General features: G+C 34.9%; 2 protein-coding genes across 3 annotated transcripts in view; one reads left to right on the top strand and one right to left on the bottom strand.

The window, feature by feature from the left end:
* The window catches only part of LOC127173765 (inhibitory synaptic factor 2A), a 48,850-nt gene extending 23,481 nt beyond the window's left edge, over positions 1 to 25,369 (bottom strand). The window contains exons 1-2 of the mRNA XM_051123712.1: positions 24,939 to 25,369; positions 6,818 to 8,039 (exon numbers count right to left, since the gene is read on the bottom strand). Coding sequence (XP_050979669.1) covers positions 6,818 to 8,034 — 1,217 coding nt within the window. The 5' untranslated portion in view covers positions 8,035 to 8,039; positions 24,939 to 25,369. The remainder of the gene's footprint in view (positions 1 to 6,817; positions 8,040 to 24,938) is intronic.
* dock1 (dedicator of cytokinesis 1) overlaps positions 1 to 26,591 on the top strand; it is a 302,275-nt gene that overhangs the window by 152,258 nt on the left and 123,426 nt on the right. The window lies entirely within an intron of this gene.

Raw genomic sequence — 26,591 nt, forward strand, 5'->3', positions numbered from 1 at the left:
AACGAACAAACGAAAGATCAAACTAAGAATGAAAGAGAGAACAAAAGAGAACAAAAGTAAAACAAACAACTGAATGAACAAACAAAAGAAAGAACAAGAAAACAAATGAACGAGCGAATAAACGAGAAAGAAAAAAGAAATCAGTCACGAAATAGAACAAATGACAGAAATAACGATCAAAATTAATAAACTAATTAATAAACAAAATGACAAAAAAAACAAACAAAAGAGAACATGAACGAAAGGAAAAAGAACAAATGAAAAGAAATGAGCAAAAGAAAGCAAACAAAAGAGAGCAAATGAACAATAAATGAATGAAAGACAAACAAAAAAAAGAAAGAACACGAAGGAAAGGAAAGAACAAACAAAAGATGGAACAAATGAAAGAATGAAGAAAAGAAAGGAAAGAACAAGCGAGTGAATAAAAAATGAACAAAGAGCAAACAAACAAGACAACAAACTATTAAAATAGAACAAACGAACGAAAGAAACAGAACAAAAATGAAAGAATAAAGAAAGAGAACAAATGAGAATGAATGAAAAAGAGAAAGAACAAGTGAAAGAAGAAACAAAAGAGAACAAACAAGAGAACAAACTATTAAACCGTACTGAACCGTGAACTGTACTGGAGTTTGGATTTCTATCCCGATCCCCTTTATCCTCTCAGACTCAGTTGTGGTTGCTTGGTAGAAAATGCATTGTGACCTGAGCCGGGCTGAGCAGCAATCGGTCCAGTGTGAAAACGCCCTGCTTCTGTGTGACTCAGAGACTCTGAAACAGCAGTATAGAGCTCATTTTGGCCCGTCGCTGTCAGACAGCAGCCCACTCGGCCATTACGGTGCATCTCAGCGTCGCCACCCCTTAGCTCTGCACCGGCCTCCTTAAAAGGTCAAACTGCGGGGCTCGTCGTGAAAAAGAGCAGGACACCGACGGCCATTTTGGCTCTAATGAGAGCATGTGAAGTGCTGTTTGCTGATGCGTGGGGTTTATCTGAGGCTCGTTTCCGTGCCTAATGGGGACAGTGATGTATAGCGCTGTTTCTGGGAGCCCGGGGTTGGACAGGAGGGCAGGAGGAAGGCAGAATAATGTTTGTCACAAGGCACCGGCTGCCGGCGGTGATCAGAACGAGCCCTCTGGAGCAGCTGGCACAGCGCGGGAGGTAATGTGTTGGAATGTGAAAAGGAAGTCAATTATGTTGTATCCCGAAAGAGAGAGAAGACCTTTGGGACACAATGTTGAATTCTTCCACAAAGGACCCTCTGCATATTATTTGTGCAGATTGCATTGATTATCATTTAAATAGATGCACTGAGAAACAGTCACTGTCAGAAGTAATTATTTTCAAAGCTTCGGGTGACAAATATGTTGGAATGTCTAGCTAATTTTCAGTATGGATGAGTCCATTTTTATTTATTTATTTATTTATAAAAGAAAGTAATTATTTTTGCCTCACATTTTAGCAAGGGCTGGTTATGAGGGTATAAAGAAAAGTCAAGCAGCTAAAATATTACTGCAACACGGTAGATGTTTTATGTATTTTGTGATATGTTATTTTTTTTTTAAATGACTTTGTGGTAATATCTATTTTTATACCCCCTTGAATAAAATACTTGTGAATTAATGATGTTATTATAAACAGTTAATTCATATATTTACCGCATTCTATTTATTATTATTATTATTATTATTATTATTATTATTATTGTTATTGTTATTGTTATTGTTTATTGTATTTATTGTTATTTTATTGTCTTATTGAATATGTTGTATATTTTGATAATTCAGTGAGATAAATATATATAATATATTATATATATTATGTATAATTTTATGTATAATTTTTAAGTGTTTTAAATGAATATATTAAATAAATATAAAAATAAATATGCAGTATATACACGCATACACACACACACACATGACACTTTTAGACATGATGTGTGAGGGGAAAAAAATAAAATAAAAATTAATACTACGGTCATGCTTTCTAAATAAAACAAAAAAAAATTATATATATCACGGCTGTCAAATGATTAATCGTGTAATTATGTATATATAAATACAAACACATTCAAGTGTGTGTATATATATATGTATATATGTGTGTGTATATATATATATATATATATATATATATATATATATATATTTATATATTTATATTTATATATTTATATTTATATATTTATATTTATATATTTATATTTATATATTTATATTTATATATTTATATTTATATTTATATATATATATATATATATATTTATATATATATATCAAGTATATATATATATATCAAGTATATATAAATATATATCAAGTGTATATAAATATATATCAAGTATATATATATATATATATATATATATATATATATATATATATATATATATATATATATATATATATATATATATCTAGTATATATATATCAAGTATATATAAATATATATAACAAATATTTAGTATATGTATTCATTATAATTTTTATATAATTTATATTATATATATAATATTATATATAATATACATAAATGTATATTATAAATAAAATTATTTTTCTCTTAAATATATACATTTGTGTGTATTTATATATATATATAATAATTACACACAGTACACACACACACATTAGGAGAACAAATTATTGCTTATATTTACCACATATATTTATTTGTATTATTTACGTTTTTGTTGTATATGTTATAAGGCATATTTTTTGATATTCCATTTAGTTAAATATTCCTAAAATTGAATTCTTACTATTTTTATAGTATTCTTACTATTTATATTTTTTGTATTATATTTACATTTTATTTTATATTTTTAATGCATATTTCATATGGATTCAATTTCTTGTTTCCATGAATCACTCAATGTTTTTTTTTTTTTTTTTTTTTTATCATTAACTAATGCATACCACGCTTTTTTACTGTGCTTCATAGTTTAGCTACACAACTGCTAGCATTCCCTTTGATCCTGTAGCAAGTTTTTGAATCAAAGAACTCTTTGCATACGTCTCTGTCTTCAGCGTGCTTTTGAACACGTCAAAAAGTACTACATCATGCCGGCGGTAGTGCAACAGATGTAATTATGAATACATTCACCTATGTCCTCCAGTCACACTGTCTTTTGTCACGCGAATGACATTTCTGAGTGTTCTGAATGAGACTAATGTTGCGTATCCACACAAGCATTAGATGTTTCTGCACTGCACTTTTTCAAACCTGAGCTGGGGAATTCAAAACTCATTGCATTGCCTTGAGAATACATTAAAATATTACTTGAAGTATAATATCTAGAAAAGCATTAGCCATAAGAAACCTCTGAGGCGTGTGCTTGGGTAATGTTAGAAAATTCCCTCTCTGAAACCTAAGTTGAGTTTCATTTGTTTTTGCGTCAAGGCTTTATACATAAGCGCTTATACACTGAGACTTTATAAACTGAAATTAATAATAATGCATCGGATAATGCCTTTGTATTATGCGAAATGTTGTTTTGATCAGTCAGCGGTCCATTGTCCCATGATTCTCAGCGTTTGTGCTTGAGCGGATCTCTAATCATCCTCATGATGATGTTGTCTAGTCTCCTGATCATCCTCTGGATCAGTTGTTTATGAAACCCTCTCGCTGTGACCTTAATTGTGCTTCAAGTATATAAAATAGACATGTAGTCTTGCAGGTAATTAATGCCGTTTTTAATCACTATCCTGGCGGGGTTCCAGCGCTTGCATCCCGAAGCGTCTTTAGGGAAATATGTGTTTGAATATGCGGGATTGAGTCCTGTGCAAACCTAACCGGTCTCAAACATTGCATTTAGTCTTGTTTCTTTAAACTACATGCAAACCGATCTCATAAGGGGCTTACTTAATGTTGTACAATTTTGTGCGTAAATGCTGAACTAATCAGTATGTTATGCTTAGCTGGGTGGGATAAAGCTAAATGCGGCATTGGAATATTTTAAAGAGATAGTTTGGGCTGATTTGCATGATATCCTGCTGTGGGAGTGAGCTGGTTTATCATTGATTGGCTCTGACTGTAAACATTCAGCTGTTGTGCGTGTAAATACCCTGCTTGTGTAACTTACTAGTTAGTGTCTTTGATATTTTCCGATTGGACGTGTTTATTTTATCTAAATATACTGCGTAATCTTCTTGTGAGGTACTTGTAGATTTTATCGTCTTTTTCTTCTCTCTCAAAAAGGGTTTGTCATTGCTTAATGTCTTCGCCCCGATTTGGAGCGGATTCAATTGTTAGATTAAATAGGTGCTCTTGAAAGTAGAAGGCGGTTTTGGCATCATTAAATAAGTAGTGTTTAGAAGGCCTCCAGCAAATTTCCCATGTTGAGTCTGAGGTGATAAAAGTCAATATGAAAAAGAGCGCTGCCCTGAAAGTCTTGTTTCTAACCAAAGATGCACTTATCCATCCTAATTAGACCTGCAATAGCAGTCAGTTTGAGAACCAAACAGCTCTTGGGGCTGGTTTAATGTTTAGAAAACCATAGAGACAACCAAAGTAATCAATCTTTAGGTCAACTTTCCGAACAGCGTGCGTTGGATTGCTAGTAATTTCGACTTGCTTCCCTTACTAACCAATGACCTTTGGGGTACAAGTCCGACTTTCTAACCATTAGGCCGCAAGCGCCCCATAATTAGACCTACTATAACTATAGAAACAAATAATGGTTCTCAAACTGATGCTGAATGGTTTCTTGTATCCCATGAATAAATGCATTGGAAACTACCAAAGTAATCCATCTTAAAGTCAACTTTCTGAACAGTGTGCATTGTGGCTCATTGGTGCCTCCAACATATTGTATTTGGAGTACTTTGTGGATGTTTGGGGAAACCTGTGGGGAAATTCAATTATGTTGTCAGAATTTCATATCTGAGAAACAGAGTGCCTCCCTTAGAGTCTTAATAACCAACCAAAGATGTATTCATCCATCCTAATTAGGCCTGTTATAGAGTTTGAGAACAAAAGAATATGTGGGACCGAAGTAATGTTTTCTTTCTTGAAGTAGTTTCTTGTATCCTATCCATAAATGCACCGAGACAACCAAAGTAATCTTTCCAACTTTCCAAAAAATGTACTTTGTGGTTCACTGGCTCATTCAATACTTTGCAGTTGGCATGAGTTGTGGATGTTTGGGGAAATCAAATTATGCTTGGTGCAATTGTTTTGGTGCAGAAATTGAGTGCTGCCCGTAGAGTTTTTCTATCCAACCAAAGATGCACTCATCCATCCTAATTTCACCTACTGTACCAGTTTAAGAACCAAACAATGCATGGGACTGAAGTAATGTTTTCGGTGTTGGAATAGTTTGTAGTATACAATGCATAAACACAGCAATCCCTCTTTAGGTCAGCTTTCCAAAAAATGCACTTTGTGGTTTACCGGTACATTCAGTATATTGCAGTTGGCATGAGTTGTGGACGTTTGGGGGAAATACGGTTTTACTTGGTGCAATGCATTTGACACAGAAATTGGGTTTTGCCAGTACAGTCTTGCTAACCAACCAAAGATGTGTTTATCCATCCTATTTGGGCCTACTGTTGCAGTTTGAGAACCAAACAATGCATGGGACTGAAGTTTTCTGTGTTGAAATTCTCAAAAAGTGCCCATTGTGGTTCATTGACACATTCAGCGCATTGCAGTTGGCATGAGTTGTGGATGTTTGTGGAAATGCAATTCTGCTTGGTGCAATTCCCCTAAAGTCTTATTAACCTATTATACAAGGTTGAGAACCAAACAATGCATGGGACTGAAGTAGTATTTTCTGTGTTGGAATAGTTTCTTGTATCCAATGCATAAATGCAAAGAGATATCCAAAGTAATCCATCTTTAGGTCAACTTTCTGAACATTCTGTGCATTGTGGCTCGTTGGTGCTCTGTCAACTTTAGGTCAGCCTTCAAAAAATGTCCATTGTGGTTCATTAGTACATTCAATACATTGCAGTTGGCATGAGTTGTGGATGTTTGGGGAAATCAACCCCCAAGGCATGTAGTCTTGCTAACCAACCAAAGATGCACTTGTTATACCAGTTTGAGAACCAAACAATGCATGGGACTGAAGTAATGTTTTTCTGTTTTGCAATAGTTTCTTGTATTCCATGCATAAATGCATAGAGACTTCCAAAGTAATCCATCTTTAGGTCAACTTTCTGAACAATTTGCATTGTGGTTCATTGCCACTTTTAACACATTGCAGTTGACATGAATTTTGAATGTTTGGGGAAATACAATTCTGCTTGCCGCAGCTGTTTTGGTACAGAAATTGAGTGCTTCACTTGAAATCTTGCTAACCAACCAAAGGTGCACTCATCCATCCTAACTGGGCCTACTGTTGCAGTTTGAGAACCAAACAGTGCATGGGACTGAAGTGATGTTTTCTGTGTTGGAATAGTTTCTTGTATTCCATGCGTAAACGCATAGAGATATCCAGAGTAATCCATCTTTAGGTCAGCTTTCTGAACAATGTGCATTGTGGCTCATTGGAGCTTTCAGCACCTGTGGGGAATTGCACTTCTGCTTGGTGCATTTCTGTTGGCACAGAATTTTATTTTTATGAAATAGAGTGCTTCTGTTAAGTCTTGCTAACCAACCAAAACTGTACTCATCCATCCTAATTAGACCTACTATAGCAGTTTGCAAACCGAACAATACGTCAGACTGAAATGTTTTCTCTCTTAGAACAATTTCTTGTATGCCATGCATAAATGCGTAGAGAAACAACCATTGTGGATCAACACACTGCATGTTTGGGGAAGCCTGTGGGATTTTTACCCTTTACATGCTGGTTAATATAAACGTCTTACCCTTCTCTATGAGCTTCTCCTTTTTCCAGCTCCTGAATGACACCCAGCAGCACTTTGATGGTTTCCTGGCTGGAGCTGATCATGTTTTCCATGGCCTGCAGCTGCGCTTTAACATCCCCATCCTGATTGACAGGCACTATCTGCTTGCACGCCTCATTATCTGTCTGTAGAGTTCCCGACCCCGTGCCGCTGCCACCCCTGCAAGGAGGCGCCGGCATGGGAACGGCTGTCGAGGACACCGGAGTCACCGGCGCAGCTTCCTCCATGGCCCGCAGCGGTCGAGCAGACAGCGTGCCCACATGGCACTGGACCTGCGTAGTGCAACTGGTCCGTGGAAGCGTCTGCGACTGCAGGCCATTGAGCTGCAGCGCCTTCTTGCGTTTGCTCCGCTCGGACGGACTCTCCAAGCACTCCACCTGCGTGAGCGAGTTCCACGCGATGGGTCCCGTCACTTTGGAGGAGGAGGAATCCTCTAGAATATTCCCACCGCTTTCCCCAGAGTTGAGCAATTGCAGCTTGCCTGAGCGATCAAGAGTTTCGGAGTCTCTCTGGAAGCCCTTACTGTGTTTACTTCTGACGCTACAGATCTGATAGTCCGAGTTGTCCGTGGACCCATCTGGGGGACAAGGGAGAACCAGAGCATCCGAACACGGCCCGTCCGTTCTCTCCAAACAGTCCCTGGCTTGTGGATGTTGCTCTATAGTTGCGACGCACTTGCTGGTGTGCATTAATGCTCTTGTTTTCCTCACGTTTTGCGAGGGCACGCACTCCCTACCGGCCTCGGTAGCTTTCGCCCTCTTTACGTCAATAACAAAGCCATCATCCTGGTCCTTACAGCTCTCCACCACAGCGGCATGCTTGACCGTATGTCCTTTCTTCCGCTCAAATGGAAAAGTCTGGTAGCGCTTACGAAGATCCGGCGACGTTTGCACTCCGGTGCTTTTGGTGACGTTGGGGATCGATCGTCGAGCCGGGACGGTCATGTACTTGCGGTACGCCACCTTGTAGACCGGCTTCCCTGCACGGGCGGCAGCAGCCTGTTCGTTCTGCGCCTCGCAGATGTCCTTGAAGCGCACCTGAAGGGCTTTGTTCCGCTTGCGCACCTGCCGGCTTTCGTCCGACGATCCTTTGACCTCCAGAGCCATGGAGGCTGCCGTTGCCTCTGAGTCGGACTCAGAGTTGGTGAGCATGCATTTACCAGCGTCCTTGCTCACCATGGTTCCTGCAAACACAACCGGTTGAGATATGATTAGGTGCTTTTAGCAACTGTGTCCTCGCATGTAATTGTTTTAGTGGATTAGATTTCTGTCCTGACACAAATGTGAAAATAATCAGTCATGGAACCACAAAAGGGCACAGCTGCAACATCCTTCATCCCCAGACTCTATGAACGCTTCATATAGCGTCTTAGCGTCCTTTCCCTCGCGAACCCGCTCGGCTTGTTTGCAGAGAAATTTATGGAGCAATCTCACGAGTGTTGTCTTACCCCATGACTTGTTTGTCTTTGACAGTTAATTGCATCTCTTAATCTCGTGTGTTCCTGGAGCGATCGCACGCGGCGAGAATGATAGGAGTGAATGCGTGTCATCTGTCTACCTCCCTGGAGTTCGCCATCCCTCAGCTAACTAATAGAAAGAGAGACACTGTCTGCCCTGTGATTCAGCATCATCACCCTGACAAACACTCCTGGCTTCCCTCCGAGGCCTGTGTGTCAAACTGCCTTTTTTAGTGCCTCGATATGTGCATTCTTTTCTGGAAATATAGGAGTGTGTTTGATGCTTTGTCTGCCTGTCACAGTTTGCTGTCTCGGAAATTGTGTTTCTAAGTTGCCCTATAACCACCGCCATAGCCATCATAACACCACTTGTGTAAGAAATTCACCACTTTCACCAATACATTTTATTTGATGGTAAGCTATGATGGTTTTGTGTAGTTAAATGTTAGGCCTATTGGGTACTACTAAAAATAGCTTTAAAATGGTTTTAAAAATGCGTCTTGAGACTTGTTCTGTTGTGCTTCATTGAGCTGTTATTGAACACACAAATGTGTCATAATGTTGTGTTGGGCATGAATCAACCTCATTATACCCGGCTTCCATAAATCCAACTAGACTTTCACGTAATCCACTGACAATTCCATTATGACAAGATGTACTTTTGCACGTCTTTAGTGTTTTTTTTCTTCGACTCCATAGAAAGGGAATGATAGTTATGCAATGAGTTACAAACAGGAGGATGACTCTCATCAAGGTCTCAGTCTGATTGTTGTGAAGTTTTCAGTGGCGGCTAACATTACTCATGCTGGGTGATATCCAAACACTGTAACCCAGGATTCTTGAACCAAATCTGTTTTCTGCTTCGCTACTCTTGTCTTTCAAATATGAAAGATTCACAACAACAGATACCAGCCGTATGGAGCAGCAGCTGTAAATCTTTAGTGTGGCCCGGGATGTCTTTTGTCTTGTCTTGTAGAACAACCTTTTGGTCTTGTGTTCCCTTTTTAAGTATTTAACAAGTACAATCTTCCCTACATTTTCTCTCAAGTTTCTGCAGAGGTTTGGTCTTTCCTTCAGTGTACAGTACCATTCAAAAGTTTTGGGCCAGTAATTTTTTATTTAATTTTTTTTTTCACACTTTTATTCATCAAATATGCATTATGCATTTTAAATAAACGTTGTTCTTTTGAACATTTTGTTCATGAAAGAATTCTAAGAAATATTAAATGTATCATGAGTAGCACAAAAAAATGAAGCAGCAACATTGATAATGATAAAAAATGTTTGTTTTTGTGTTTGCTCGTTTAGTTTTTTGGACCATTCTGAACTGAATTGAGAATTATTTTTAAATTCAAATTAAATTAATTTAAATTTGAGGTAGCAAACAGGGCTGCAATTTAAATTTCAATGTAAGAAAATAAAATTTATTTATTTATTTATTTATTTATTGTGTTGTTTAATTTTTGGACCATTGTAAGCTGAACTGAGAATTCTTTGATTTCAAATAAATTAATTTGAACTTGAGGTAGCGAACAGGACTGCAATTTTATTTTCAATGTAAGGAAATGAAATAACAGTAATTAAATTATTATTAGTAGTAGTAGTAGTAGTAGTAGTAGTATACACTGTTCTAAATTGAATTGAAAATGCTTTTTAAAATCAAATAAAATTTTTGTAGGATCGTGTAAAACTGAAGACTGGAGTAATGATGCTGAAAATTCTGCTTTACATCACAGAAATAAATTACATTTTTACAATATATTTGAATAGAAAACACTGGTTTAAAATTGCAATAATATTTCACATTTGTGCTGTTTTTACTGTATTTTTGATCAAACAAGGGCAGCTTAGGTGGGCATAAAAGCCCTCTTTCAAAAGAAAAAAATCTTTTTTTGAATGTCAGTGGGATTTATTTGCATGTCTTTTTTTTAGTAGTGTAAATGTTATATTTTTCACACCAAATGTAATTATTATAAGACTATAATATTAGGGGTTTGCCAGGTCACTGACCCTACGCATTAGCTTTATAAAACACCAATGAAGAGTCTCGATCGGGTTTTGTTGTGCACATTCGTTGACGGCAGGGAATAACAATCCATACAGGAGCGGCATACGTTCTCAAAATCCAATAATACGTAATCTAATGGAGTCTGGATTCCTCTGCGGGTTTGGACGCAGGTTGATCTCAGAGTTACTTAGCTGCACTTCTGCAGGAGTGTCATGTTGAGCGTCTCTAATGCTCTCTGCTCTATTGGATTATGTCTATTACTCGAAATCATTTGTTAAGGGGCTTGAGGAAGGCGAGATAAACCGGTGGTGACAGACCCTCGGCGACCAGCCGTCCTCGAGACCCGTTCGCGATCGATGCGAGCTGCAGACATCATTACAAACCTTCAATACGGCGGCCAAACACACGCTGGCTGAACAACACGCAAACGCGATCGATACGGCCGCTAGGCATCACGGGATTGTATTAATACTTTAAATCGAATCCGCAGTCGACTAAACGTTGTAGGCATCTCTCCTCCTCCTCGTTCTCGCTCGCTTCTGAGTGTGATGTATTGCTAGTGTAACCCGCCTGTCAGGGAAAGCCCATCCCGAATGCATTTCCAACTCAATTAATCAGGAAGGGTACTGCCGACGGCTCGAGTCCCCCAAAGAAGCATTAGCAGCCCTGGGATTATGTAAACAGCGAAGCGCGACTTTATTTACATAAGACTCTAAAGATATATTTTTGCAGTTGCCTCGTGTTTGATATTTTGGTATCGTAGCAACAGCCGAGTGCCTTTCTCTTCCTGGTCTTTGTCAACCTGAGCTCTTGAAAATCATCTTTATCTTTGAAGACCCTGAAATGAAAGGTGGAAGATGGTAAACTTAATAAAGTGATTTTATTTGCACACTGCTTTCATTAGCGCTGCCTGATATGGCAAGAATAAATATTGCTGTTGGTCGTGTTTTGAAGTAAGCCTGGCTGTTTGTGTTACAGATGCGAGTGGCACCTTGAGTCACCCAGCCTGAGTGGCTGAAGTTAGGATTTGGGTGATAAAACAGTCTAGTGCATTGGTTCTCCAACATTTTGTAAGACTCCCTCATCTGTCACTCCTGAATCAACTCATCTGCTCATTAGTGGAGACTGTAAGACCTGAAGTGGGTGTGTCAGATATAGGGACACATACAAAATGGGGTACTCCATGGACGGGTTTGAAAACCACTGATCTAGTTTTAATTTAAATAAAATAAAATTAAATTAAATTAAATTATCATTTCGTTTTAATAAAATATTATTATTATTATTATTATTATTATTATTATTATTATTATTATTATTATTATTATTCAAATATCTAATAATAGTATAATAAAATATAATATAATAATAATAATAATAATAATAATAATAATAATAATAACTTATTATATTTGCTACTACTTCTACTACTACTAATAATAATAATATTGATGATGATTATGATTTATTATTATTATTATTATTATTATTATTATTATACAACATCCTGAATTGAATTGAGAATGCTTTTTCAAATAAAATAAAATTCAAATTAAATTTTGAATTTTCGATTTGAGGTATCAAACAGAATTGTAATTTTAAATTTGAATATGAGTGATCATTTTTATTTTAATTATTAAAACATATAATAATAATAATAATAATAATAATAAATGTATTGAACTGAGAATGCTTTTTTTATATGAAATTAAATTTAAAATTAAATATTGCAAACAGAATTGCAATTAATTTTGATGGAAGGAAGTGATAATTTCCTTTTAATTATTAAAATATAATTAACAATAATAATAATAATAATAATAATAGTTATTATTATTATTATTATTAGTAGTAGTAGTAGTAGTAGTAGTAGTAGTATGCAACGTCCTGAATTGAACTGAGAATGCTTTTTTCAAATACAATTCAAATATAGTTTTGAGTTTTAAATTTGAGGTAGCAAACAGAATTACATTTTAAGTTTGACTTTATTAAAATTCAAATAAAATTTAGAATTTTCTATTTGAGGTAGCAAACAATTGCATTTTAAATTTTAATGTAAGGAAGTGATAATTTCCTTTTAATTATTAAAATATAATAATAATAATAATAATAATAATAATAATAATTATAATTATAAATATTATTATTATTATTATGCACTTCAGAAGTTAGAATGTCTTTTCAAGGCAAACAGCAGTTTAAATTTAAATGCAATTTTAATGAATTAAAATTCAAATAAAACTTCATTTCCCAGAATGCTTCACCTTTAAATTAGTCTCCAGTTCAAATTGCAGTTCAACTGCCTGCTGGGTGTGGCTAATAAAATTAAAATTCACACTCATGATTCTATTGCAAATTTTACCCTGATCTTGATATCTTTGGCATTCATGTACACTGTAAAAAAAAAAAAAAAAAAATTTGTTGAGTCAACTTAAAATAATTAAAAAATATACTCAACTTGAAATATTAAGTTGTACTAAGTGACTACTTGGATATTTGAGTTGATTCGACTTATTTAATTTTACTTACTTAACCACAAACCAAATTTTTTTTGTCAACTCAAATATCTAATTTTTCACTTAGTACAACTTAACATTTCAAGTTTACTAAACTTATTTGAGTTGACTGCACTTTATTTTAAGGCAGCAGGGTAACAAATTATTTTAAGTTGACTCAGCAAATTGTTTTTTTGTTTGTTTGTTTGTTTGTTTTTTACAGTGTAGCAATATCTCAGCAACCAGCATTCTGAGTTAGCACTGCCATTCCTCTGTACAGTAATTCCTGTATCTGTGATGATATGATGAAAGCTGCCACACATGAGATTTCTGAACAGTTCATCATCTTTTTAAGTGCATATTTAATGAGGAAGTCACAGCGGGTTGTGAATCGTAATCACTGTGGATCGTCGTGTGATGTGAACAGACCTGCAGCTGTGTATCCAAGTACGAGTGTCTCTGCTGTTTATACGTCTTTAATTAAAGAGCCACATCTGTTCGGTCACACGCGTGTCTCTGCGGACTTTGGTTGTAAGACAGTCCTAAACTGCAGTGGCTGTGAATTGTAACTCGTTGGTGGAGCCCGAACTGCTAGTTCTGTGCTCAGGTGAAGCGTTATAGCAAGGTCTTCATTTCTCTTGGTGACGAGTTCATCTGCCTCACACTGCTGCGTTCTCATACCAACACTAACTACAGGATTTCAAACACAGTCTTCTGAGAGATCTCACACTCGGATGGATGAATGGACATCCTGTCCTCCTTCCTCTTCAGTGTCCCAAAAAAATCAAGTGAATTGACCTGTAAACTTTCATCTGAGACCTTAGCATCTCTCTCCATCCCTTATTATTTATTTTCGCTTCCTATTATGCAAGATGAACTGGTCTTCCAAATGGGGAAAATTTTTTATTGTTAGTTTCATTGCACCACATTTGATGCCATTAACCATTTGTTAGTTGTAGTAGTATTAAATTTAATGAATCTCTGAGCTTCTGTTTTCTATTTAATTGCATTATTATTATTATTATTATTATTATTATTATTATTATTATTATTTAGAACTTTTATATTTAGGAATAATATGGTTGCACCACATGCCACTGGCACATGCCCCCATTCATTCAAAGGGGAATATTTAAATTTAATTTAATTTAATTTTCATATAATACAATTTCATTTAAATTATAACTTTAGTTATATTTTAAAGCTATTTTAAAGTTCATTTTTATATTGTCATTACACATTTACACTGACCTTTTTTTTCTTTTTTTAATTAATTCCAAAAGTTTATTATTATTATTATTATTATTATTATTATTATTATTATTATTATTATTTAGAACTTTTATATTTAGAAATAATATAGTTGCACCACATGCCACTGACCATTCATTCAAAGGGGAATATTTTAATTTAATTTAATTTAATTTCATTTTCATTTAATAAAATTTCAATTAATAAAATTTCATTTAAATTTTAACTTTAGATTTTTTTTTTTTTCATGCAAAGCTATTTTAAAGTTAATTTTTATATTGTCATTACACATTTAGTGGAACACTAACATTTTTTTTCTTTTAAAAAAGTTTATTATTATTATTATTATTATTATTATTATTTATTATTTATTATTATTTATTATTATTATTTAGAACTTTTATATTTAGAAATAATATGGTTGCACCAAATGCCACTGACCGTTCATTCAAAGGGGAATATTTTAAATTAAATTAAATTAAATTAAATTGAATTTAATGTCATTTCATTTAATAATTTTATTTCATTTGATTTACATTTTAATTTAATTTAATTTTATTTATTTATTTATTTTCCCACGCAAAGCTAAGTTAATTTTTATATTGTCATTACAAATTTAGTGGAACACTGACCTTGTTTTTCTTTTTTATTAATTAATTAAAAAAATATGTTATTGATATTATTATCATTATTACTTGATGGCGTTGACTGTTCATCACCTAAATTTAGGTCTTTTCTTCGCTCAGGCCTGTCTTTTAACCATAAAACCATACTTTTATGATGCTTTGTTTGTACTTTTTGCACATTTCAGACATTCATGGAAAAGAACAGCTTGGACATTCTGTTTAAATTTCATTTAGTGAAGCTATTCACTAGCTATTCACTAACTGAGAAGCTATTGCTTTGTTTCTCTTGAGTTTTGAGGGCTGAGGTCAGAAGTTTATTCTCAGCAGCTTGTGTGTGGTTTCTGATCGAGGCGTTTGATGTGTTCTGAGCGCAGTCAGGATGAGGGTTTAAATCTGGCCATCTATTGATGTGCATGTAAAGGATGTGCTTTCGGGTTTGATAACAGACAAATTCAAATGTGTTAATTATGTAAGACTAATAGCATCGTACAGGAACCTCAGGTCATATTTCATATTCATCCTCCTACGTGTGTGAGCTTTAATAAAACAGGAAATCCCTCCACCGGTGGATTTATTTCTTTATTTGCTGACAGGAGTGCGGTGCTGTGTGAGCACAGGGTGTCCTAAAACACTGCAGGAACAAATGAAAGTGTGGCACTTCTAGAGAGCGCGTGGAGGCCGAGAGCTCACCCTAATCCGGCTTTAGCTGCTGTGTTTCTCTTATTTATTTATTTGGTTTGTCTGCTGAGTTTACTCCTGGTGATTTCCCCTGCAGGATATTATTAGTGTGCTTTCTCGGAACGAGGCCTGTTCACATTTAACACGGAAAAGAGTTCATATGCATATCCATATGCCAGGATGTAGTTAAAACAGTGTCTATTTTCAGCCATTTTCATCAGAAATGGGCGTTTTTTTTAAATGCCAATCATTTCAACCAAACCATCAATTTCTCTTCTTGTGACTCATATGTATTGTGCTAAAATACTGAGTTGTTTTAATAGCTGTTGAATCTATTCATTATTCAGAAGTCTTCATGTGGCATTTTAATGCATCAATGTTTTTGTAAATATACTTGTGGCAAATACTGTTAATTATTTCTAAGGTGCAGTAATTGTGTTATCTACTGTCAATATGGTGCTGCATTTAATGAAAATAAGCAAATGTCATTTAGTTCATTTATTAATGAGAGAGAGAGAAACATGCTTTAATTTTTAAACAGTTTGCATCTTTTGAATTTTAAACTGTACAAAGTTTGCCTTTTTTGAAATATTCCATTAAAAATTCAGATCATAAGATTCATTTTTAAAATTGATCTATACTACATTGTTTTTAATTCATTAAAAGTAATCAATCTATATAGATAGATAGATAGATAGATAGATAGATAGATAGATAGATACATACATACACAGATACATAGATTGACTGATTCCATTAAAGATTCAGGTCATAAGAGTCATTTTTAAAAGAGTCAATTTGATCTATACGACTTACCGAGGTTTTGATTCACTAAAAAGAATCAATCTGGATGGATGGATGGATAGGTGGATGGATAGATAGATAGATAGATAGATAGATAGAGAGAGAGAGAGAGAGAGAGATGGAGAGATGGAGAGATAGAGAGATAGATTACATTTAAAGATTCAGATCGTAAGAGTCATTTTTAAAATTGATCTATATGACTTTTTGTACCGAGGTTTTGATTCACTAAAAAGAATCAATGTGGATGGATGGATGGATGGATGGATGGATGGATAGAGAGATAGATAGAGAGATAGATAGATAGATGAGTTTGTCTTTTTGAAATGTTCCATTAAAGAATCAATTCATAAGATTCATTTGTTCGGTAAAAAGAATAAGTCTATTAAGATGGATTGATGGTTGGATGGATAGATACAAGGATTGATTGATTCCATTAAAGATTCAGATCATAAGAGTCATTTTTGCATTTGAAATATACAACTTGGCTTATGATTCACTAAAAAGAATCAGTCTGTTTAGATGGATGGATAGAGATAGATAGATAGGTAGATAGGTAGATAGATAGATTTCAGTATTCCACAATTGCCTAAATTACGGCCATTAAATTAAATGCATGACTGTTTTGAAGTATGAAGAAACTGAAATTATCTTCTGTGCATTAGAATGTTTTTGTATGCATGCTGGACTATAGATATGCAAAGTAGAACATTGTGTTTGTGATGGTATTGAGGCTATATTGTGTGTGTGTGTGTGTGATCCCTGCTGCATTAAAGCCAGTGTATGGAGTCAAATCCTTTGTCTGTTAATCGTTTCTCTAATGCCATAAGATGAGGCCGTCCATCTGAACGTCTGCTATTACAGGATTGTGCTTCTAGTAATTGTGGCTCTCTGATACTAGAACATTTTAATGATGCGTTGCTGTCATTTCATCTGGAGTTAGTGCGCTCGTTGTCCTTCCATTAGACGCGTCTCTTTAGCCGGTCTGTAAAGCGTTACGCTCAGGTGGAGAGAGGACTCTTTAAACGCTGGCTTTACTGCTGCGAGAGCTCAGAGATCATCACATCTGCCCTGCTAGTTAGTGCTTTAAATCCACTTTCATCAAGCATTACAGCTGTAATGCCGCGCCACCTCACTGAAGATGAAGCGTTATGACATTTTCCGAATATTGCTGTGTACATTTACTGATGATAGCATTGATAGATGGAAGGCTCACTTTCATTGTCATTTACAAATTGTAGATCAGGTACATTCATATTAAGATTAACTAGAATCTAATAAGTTGCTTTGATTGGACTGATTGATTCAATATGGCGTTTGTGAGTCTTTTTTAAAAATGTTACTTATAAGAATCAGTCATTTGTGATTTGGATTTTGTGGATGATTCCATATTTTTCTGATTCACTAAAAGGACTAATTGCACCGTGTATTTTTAATTTACTGTCTTAAGATAGATCATAAGTTCATAAGAGTCATTTGTTTTTGAAAGAATCTATGTTGTGTTTTATGTTTTTGATTCAGTAAAATGAATAAGTGTTTGGTTCATGCTGTAAAGGGTTTGAGTCTTTTGATATGTTCCTTTAAAGAATCAGTTCATGAGTCATTTGTGAAATAGATCATGGTGATTGCGCCACATGTTTTTGATTCACTAAAAAGGATCAGTTCATAGGAGTCATTTGTTTATGAATTGGACTGTTCTGATTGTGCTGTATATTTTTAATGTACTAAAAACAAATCTCAGTCAATAGATTATCTATAATCGTTTCTGAGATATAGTTCAAAAGAGTCATTTGTGTATTTAATTATGTTGATTGTGGCATGTTTTTTGATTTCATTAAAAATGGTTCATAAGAGTTGTTTGTTTGTGAATCAGACTGTGCGGATTGTGCTGTACATGTTGAAAGACAAATGATTCGTTTATTTGCTCATAATAGTCATTTGTTTGTGAATTGGACTAGATCAGGTGCATTTTATGTGTTTGATCTCCTAAAAAGAATCAGCTCTCAAGAGTCATTTTTTTGTGAGTTGGATTACACTGTTTGTTTTCGTGAGCGGACCGCGAGGACAAATCGATAGAAAGATTGTAAAGATTATCAGTGCTACACGGTCTATTTTTATCTCATCACATTCAGTTCAGACCACAAGCTCACAACACGACTGAAAATTCAACAGTGATGGAGAAAACAGCCATTTCTATAGTAACAGATCACTATACATCCAAATGTGCTAATTTTTAAACCAAAGTGTAAAGATGTTCATTAGCTTTTATGAGCTATATGATCTAATAATATGAATAATAGAAGTTTCAGATGAAAGTGTCTGTTCACTCGAAATGAATCAAAGCGTTCAGCGGAGTCAGAGCCTGATCTGCCCCGCTGACCCTGAACGGATTTCTTCTCCGGCTTTGCCTGGGAGCTTTTACTCTATTTAGTATTCAGCTCTGATAGACCTGCAGTATTTTGAGGAAGTCGCTGGCGTACGGGGAACTGTATCCGACTCAACGCCGAGTAGTAAAACATCTCACCCCAGAGCTCTACGCAAACACACACAAGCAAAGCCGAAGCTCTTAAGCATTTTTGAATTAGGTTCTTGTGGATGTTTAATCGAGACTTTGCTGCTCAGGTTAGTACTGAATCATATTTAACTCTTCTGCAGCATATTAACCAGCCGCTATCTCTCTCTGTCTGTCAGTTAATGTCATGGAGAGGCTCTCTGTGGAGTTTCAGACAGCGGGGTGCAGCTTCCATTACCCACACCACTCTTATTTCCCAGAAAAAGCAGAGACATGAGATCAGGGAGAGAGAAGAGAGCAGAGATGCATTGTGTGTCTGTCCTTCAGCTATACATTGAAACAAGGCTAATTCAGGCAGCAAACATTAGCACTGATGTGCGGTGTGGTTTATGAAGGAAGGTGTGCAGTGGTGCAGATGTGGAGTCTGTAAATTGGTTGCTGCTGGAGACCAGCTAACCAGAACACACACACACTGAACTCCACATGTGTTTGTTCATGTGTGAGATTTTTGTACACAAGATGCCCTGGGTAATTGTGTTATCTTTAATGTGTTTGTGTTATCCATTTTGCACTGTGAAAAAAAGAGGCGCAGGTTTTACTTTGAAACAGTTTGCACTAAGAAATAAATAGTATGTTTTAAAAGTAATAAGCAGCTTTCAATAAATATTCTTAGATATTATGATGAATGGTTGGATGCAAGAAAATACAGATGGATGGATGGACGGAAAAAGGGATTGAAGAGAGAAAAATGGGTGGAGGAAAACAATTGATGGATGATATTAGGAAAGAAAGATGGTTTAATGGATGGATTAAGGAAAGGGAAAAATAGAGGGATGGATGGATAATGGAAAATAAGGAGGAGGGAGGGAAAGAGAAAGATGGATGGATGGATGAATGATGGAAAAAGAGATGGATGGATGATGGAAAGAGAACAATTAATGATGGATGGATGATAGAAAAAAGAAAGAAGGATGGATGATAGATGGAAAGAGATGGATGGATGGAAAAAGAAAAAAATGGGTGGATAGATGGAAAGGAAAATGAATGGAGGAAGAAGAAAAGATGGATGGATGATGTCAGGAAAGAAAGGAGGATGATGGAAAGAAAAATGCATGGATTAAGCAAAGGGAAAAATGCAGGGATGAATGGAAAAAGATAGATAGATTAAGGAAAGGGAAAAATAGAGGGATGAATGGAAAGAAAGAAAGAAAATGGATGTATGATGTCAGGAAAGAAAGAATGATGGAGGGAGAGAAGTTATGGATTGATTGATTGAAAGGGAAATTGGATGGATGGAGGGAAGGAAATTAAGAAAGAAAAATGTAAAGAGGGAAAGAACGATAGATGGAAGGATGGAAAGAAGAAAAGAAAGATGGATGGATGGATGGAAAGAATGAACGAATGAAAGAAAAAATGGGTGGAGGGAAAGGGAAATGGATGGATGATAGAAGTAAGAAAGATGGATGGATGGATGGAAAGAAAGATGGATAGATGGTTGGAAAGAAATGGAGGGAAAGAAAGAAAATGAATGGATGGGTGTCAGGAAAGAAAGGATGGATGAAGGGAGAGAAAGAAAAATGGATGGAGGGAAAGTGATAGATGGAAGGATGGAAAGAAAGAATAAACTAATGAAAGAAAAAATGGATGGAGGGAAAGAAAAAAAATAATGGATGGATGGAAAGAAAGAATAAACTAATGAAAGAAAAAATGGATGGAGGGAAAGGGAAATGGATGGATGATAGAAGTAAGAAAAATGAATGGATGTTAGGAAAGATGGATGGATGGAAAGAAAGAAAACGAATGGATGGGTGTCAGGAAAGAAAGGATGGATGAAGGGAGAGAAAGAAAAATGGATGGAGGGAAAGAATGATAGATGGAAGGATGGAAAGAAAAAGGATGATGGATGGATGGATGGATGGATGGATGGAAAGAAAGAATAAACGAATGAAAGAAAAAATGGATGGAGGGAAAGAATGATAGATGGAAGGATGGAAAGAAAAAGAATAATAGATGGATGGATGGATGGAAAGAAAGAATAAATGAATGGAAAAAAAATGGATGGAGGGAAAGAATGATAGATGGAAGGATGGAAAGAAAGAATAAACAAATTAAAGAAAAAATGGATGGAGGGAAAGGGAACTGGATGGATAGAAGTAAGAAAAATGGATGGATGTTAGGAAAGATGGATGGATGGAAAGAAAGAAAGATGGATAGATGGATGGAAAGAAATGGAGAGAAAGAAAGAAAATGAATGGATGGGTGTCAGGAAAGAAAGGATGGATGAAGGGAGAGAAAGAAAAATAGATGGATGGAGGGAAAGAATGATAGATGGAAGGATGGAAAGAAAAAGAATGATGGATGGATGGATTGATGGATGGATGGATGGAAAGAAAGATGGATGATACATGGATGGTTGGAGGGAAAAAAAATGGATGGATGGCAAAAAATAAAGATGTTGGATGAATGTCCAACAAAGATAGATGAATGGATGGAAGGAAAGAGAAAGAAAGAGAGAGAAAGTGAAAGAAAGAAAGAAAGAAAGAACAAGATAAATGGATGGAAACAAAGTAAGAAAGACAGATGAATGAATGGATGGAAAGGAAAAAGATGGAAATAAAGATGATGGGAGGATGCATGGAAAAAGGGAAGGAAGGAAGGAAGGAAGGAAAGAAAAAAATAGATTAATGACAAAAGGGAGAAAGAAGGAGTGAATGGTTGGATGGAAGAAAAAATGATATTCTTTCACTACTTCATGAAATCCCAGTCTCCAATCTTATCATCTGGTTTCATGCATTTTCAGAATTTTGTTCACAGGTTTAGTGAGTGTTTGAGGATGAACAAGTTGGTGAATGCAGTTTGGATTTAAAGTTGAGATGTACATTATGGAAATCAGAATTTAGTTGAGTCACCTAACAGCATGTCAGTTAGACGCTTAAGCACACCTGTATGTTCAGTTGTGTTATCAGTGTCATCTGAGATTCCCCGACACCACATAAGAGAGACCCTTACTCACTTTTCCACTGGTCAGATGGTTTCTTCCTAAGTATGCCAGAATATCTGCAGTGTGGAGCAGCCTTCATATCAGAAGCCTCTTGAAGAGGCAGAGATTGGCATATCAAATGCTGCTGTCTCATGTCTGAAATCTCTTCAGTATTCCAAGCATGTTGTGATCTCTCTTCCTCTCTGCATTTGTACAGTGAGCGAACAGACTCGTAATAAACCCATTACCACATGAAAGACAACATCTGGCTTCCTCACGGCCTGGGCTGCTGTTTCTGCGTGCGAGACAGGTGAAGAGCGAGACTGAGAGTCTTACGGCTCCTCGCGACTCGGAGAGTCACGAGTCCAAAATGATTCCTAATGCGTCTCGAGTGTTCAGCGGCAGCGTGGGGTTTGCTTTCTCTGCCAAGTTCTGTGACCTTAAACTTTGTCTTTGTCAATCAGCATATATTGATGCAGAACTGCATTTACTGCTGCTGCATGCTTTAGTGCTTGGCTTGAACTGTGACTTGTTCTTGACTTCTGAATGATCAACTCTTGAATGTGCAATATGTTTTGTCCTGCAGCATGTTTTAAAATATAGAGGTCATGAATGTTAGTTGGAAGTTGAAAAGCTTATTCCGTCCACTCTTTAACTTTCACACATATTTATTTGCACAGTATGAGCGAGTCTGTATACTATGGAATCATATTTAAAAAGAATTGTATGCTTATTACTGTTTGTTTATTTATTTTATTGTTTTTAGTCAACACAATACAATCATGTAATATTAATAATAAGACAACAATGCGGTAAATAATAATTATTATACATATTGAGAACTTATGTTATGTTATGTCAAAAGAATTATGGCAAATATGCTTAATTGTTATGAAATATCACAATGCAAAACATTTTAATTTTGCTGAAATAAATGATGGTCAGTAATGGTTATTTGGTTATATATACAGAAGTAACTGGGTTCACAGAAATAAAATAAAAATAAATAATTTAATTTATTAATCATTAATAATTTATTAATAATTTAATTTATTAAATAATCATTTTTTTATTCATTAATTTATTTTAACAATGTATTTATTTCCCAAAAATAAAACTGACCAATGTTTATTTTTTATTAAAAATATTTTATTTTTTATTTTATTTTATTTTATTCTGTTTTATGTAATATGACCCAGTTGTTTCTGTCATTCACCCAGTTATACTGTAGATGACTGACCATCATAATGCAGGTCAGTATGCAGTATGCGTCTCTCATTCTCTCTGTTTCTGCTGGTATCTGGTTGAGGAGGTAAACTGAGTATGGGAGTGTTTCAGACGGAGGTGACGTGTTCACAAAACAGCCAATTGAAAGACAGTCGTGATCCTTCAGGTAGAACCCAGATAAAGTCTCACTTTTTCTTCTCATGCTCAGTGTTTGTGTGAGCAGAGTGTGTGTTAGTGAGCGTTTTCCTCACGTGTGGCCCGGTGGGTTTGTGCTCTGAGCGTTAGATCGGTCTCTAGCACTAAAAGGTAGTATTTATCTCTATTACGCTCTTGTTATGGGCCTTTCATCAGGCCGGTTAAGCCATTGACACTTTTTAAAGAAATAGGTCACCTAACAATCAAAATCCTGTCATCGTTTACTCACCCTCATGTTGTTGTTAACCTGTATGAAACATGATGCGGAATGTTTACCAAGCTCTTTTTCTACAATGACGGCATCTATTGACTGATTTAGCTCCTAAAGCTCATTTGCATTATGAAACAGGCAAGAACCAATGCAGGTCGCCACACAGGAAAGTCTTCATGTGGTACATGAATGATATTTTGTCTCTTAAGCCTACTAATTCTGCATTTATTTGATGATATAATAATAACAATTAAAAATAAACAGCAAAAACAATTTTCAACATTGATTAGAAATCAGCAAATCAGCATATTTCAATGATTCCTGAAGAATCATATGACACTGAAGACTAGAGTAATGATGAAAATTCAGCATTGCATCACAAGAATAAATTAGATTTTAAAATATATTCAAATGGAAAATAGTTATTTTAAATTGTAAAAATATTTCACAATTTTCCTGTTTTTGGTGTATTTTTAAATAAATAATTGCAATCTTAGTGAGCATAAGAAACATTTTTCAGAAACGTTTAAAAACCTTAATAATTCCAAACTTTTGACTGTTAGTGTAAATGACTTTCAGTAAATAACAGCTTAAATTTTGGGTAAAAAAGTTGTTTTTTTGTTTATTTTATATATAAAACCAATTAATAATAAATGTATTAAATGTGTATATAATTATAAATATTTTTAATATATAATAATATTTGTAATATATATATATATATATATATATATAATATTATATATAATTATTATTATTATTATTATATATTATTATTATTATTATTATTAATATTATTATTATTATTATTAAAAGCATACATTAATTTTTTTTATTAATTTAAATGTATTAAATGCATATAACTAAATATTTATTTTCACTATTTAAATGAATTCTAAGTGAACGCTAGAGAATGAATATATATATATATTTCTAGTTATTTTAATAAATGCGTATCAATGCAATACATATTTTTAATTTTAGTTTTTATTTGTTTTAAAAAGCTAAATGCAAGCTAGATGTGTGTGTGTGTGTGTGTGTGTGTGTGTGTATGTATAAATGTTCATTTGGCTACTTGTGCTTTTTGTCCTTTTTTGTAGCTTAAAAGCTTCTGTACCTGTTCATTTTCATTGTACGGAAAAGAGCAGCGTGAACATTCAGCTAAACATCTCCTTTTTCGTCTCAAAAAAAAAAGTCATACAGGTTTAAATTGACATGAAGCTGAGAAAATGATGTCCAAATGTTCATTTTTCATAGAACTAGTCCTGATTTAACCTACAGCCTGAAAAAACAGTTTCTAAATCCACTGTCAACCCAACTGTTTTACAGTTCAGACCACCATAAGCTCTCTATCACTCTCTCTCTCTGCGTGGGTTGAAATAAAAAGATTATAATAATGCTAAATGAAGCATTGCGATGGTCGGTGGAAACGCCACAGGATCAGATGATCCCTGGGTGTTTGTTCTGATGAGGTTTTTCAATGCAGCACTCGCCGTTGTCTGTCAAATCAACTTTGCTTTTTAAGTTTGTATGATTCTCAGCCTTAAGACTGAGAATTCACCAGCTGAAATGATGAAATGAAGTGTATTTCCAGAAGGTTAAAGGTGATTACGAGTCCTCAATTGTAGAGGAAGAGACTCACCTCCAGACACGGATCAGTGGTGGTGGTGATGATGATGATGATGAAGGGGAGGGAGAGATGACCAGCACATGTCTTCCCTCTCAGCACGGCTGGGGTCCGTCAGGGTGCGAGAACTGATGTGAGTCCAAAGAGAGGCTCTGCCATGCTGGAAGTTTCTCCGTGAAACGCACGTACGGTCAGTCGGTCCTCCTGTGATCCTTACACATCCAGCGTGAGAGATTCCACTGAGATCTGCCCCAAAACACGCACGCAAAACTCGCACGCGTCTTCACCCGACCGGCGCTCTTCCCCCGCAACTCTCGCTCTCACGCACGCACACACACACACACGCATGCATGCACGCACACACTCACGCGCACGCTGCCGGCGGGATGCAGCGGGGTCCGGCGCTCAGCGATGGCATGTGCGCGCATGAGACATCCATCCTGAACCAGCTGCTCCAAGAACTGAGAGACCCGAGAGCCAGCGAGACACACACACACACACATGGGGAGAGAGAGAGAGAGAGAGAGAGAGAGGGAGGCAGAGGGAGGCGGGGTGGAAGACAGCAAAGCAGAGAGAGAGAGAGAGAAACTGGAGGGAAGTTGCCAGGAAAATCCGGCTTTAGGTCATGTGGTGACCTGCTGATTTACATAGATGTCAGATCTCTTTTTTTTATGATTTTTAAAAACATTTTAATATGAATTTTCCTGTCACTATGTAAATTATACATTTCAGAAGTGTATTTTATGTATTTTATATATATGATGTATTTTATATATAAAACCAATTAATAATAAATGTTTTAAATGCATAAGTAATTATAAATATTTATAATTAAATTATTTATATTTGTTAAAGAAAATGGAAATGAAAACTATAGAATAAACGTGTGTGTGTGTATATATATATATATATATATATATATATATATATATATATATATATATATATTTATTATTAGATGCATACATAAACTATTTTCTAGTTATTTTAATAAATGCATATTCTGGTTTTATTTTGTGTATGTTGTTCTTTTGAAAATCTATTAAAAAGATAATCAAAAAAACAAAATATTAAATGCATATATAATTTAATATATATGTGTGTATATGTGTATATATATATATATATATATATATATATATATATATATATATATAATTATATATGCATTTAATATTTTGTTTTTTTGATTATCTTTTTAATAGATTTTCAAAAGAACAACATATATATTATTATTATTTTTTTTTTTTTTTATACATACATTTTTTTTAATTAAAAGAAACCAAAACACACAGTTATATTTAAACAATAAACATATTAATAAATGCATATATAATTTAATACACGTTATGTCTTTTTTATCATTTATTTTTTTATTTTTTTATTATTTGCTTAAGTAATAAACAAAAGCATATTTTATGCTTTTGTTTATCGCTTAATCATGCAAATAATACAAAAAAAAATCTTTAGCTTATTTATCTTGGAGCAGGAGTTCATGCATTTGTTAATTATTTTTTGCTCTGTGACACTCTGATTGGTCAGTTGTGGCTTGGCATTATGGCATGGAGATGTTAAATGCTTGATTCTGATTGGCTGTCTGACATTCTAAGATGATTGTGTTTCTGCAACCAGTTCCAAGCTCGCATTATAGTTCCACATCACGTCACC

Source organism: Labeo rohita, chromosome 12 (assembly GCF_022985175.1).
Source record: "Labeo rohita strain BAU-BD-2019 chromosome 12, IGBB_LRoh.1.0, whole genome shotgun sequence".
Lineage (NCBI taxonomy): Eukaryota > Metazoa > Chordata > Actinopteri > Cypriniformes > Cyprinidae > Labeo > Labeo rohita.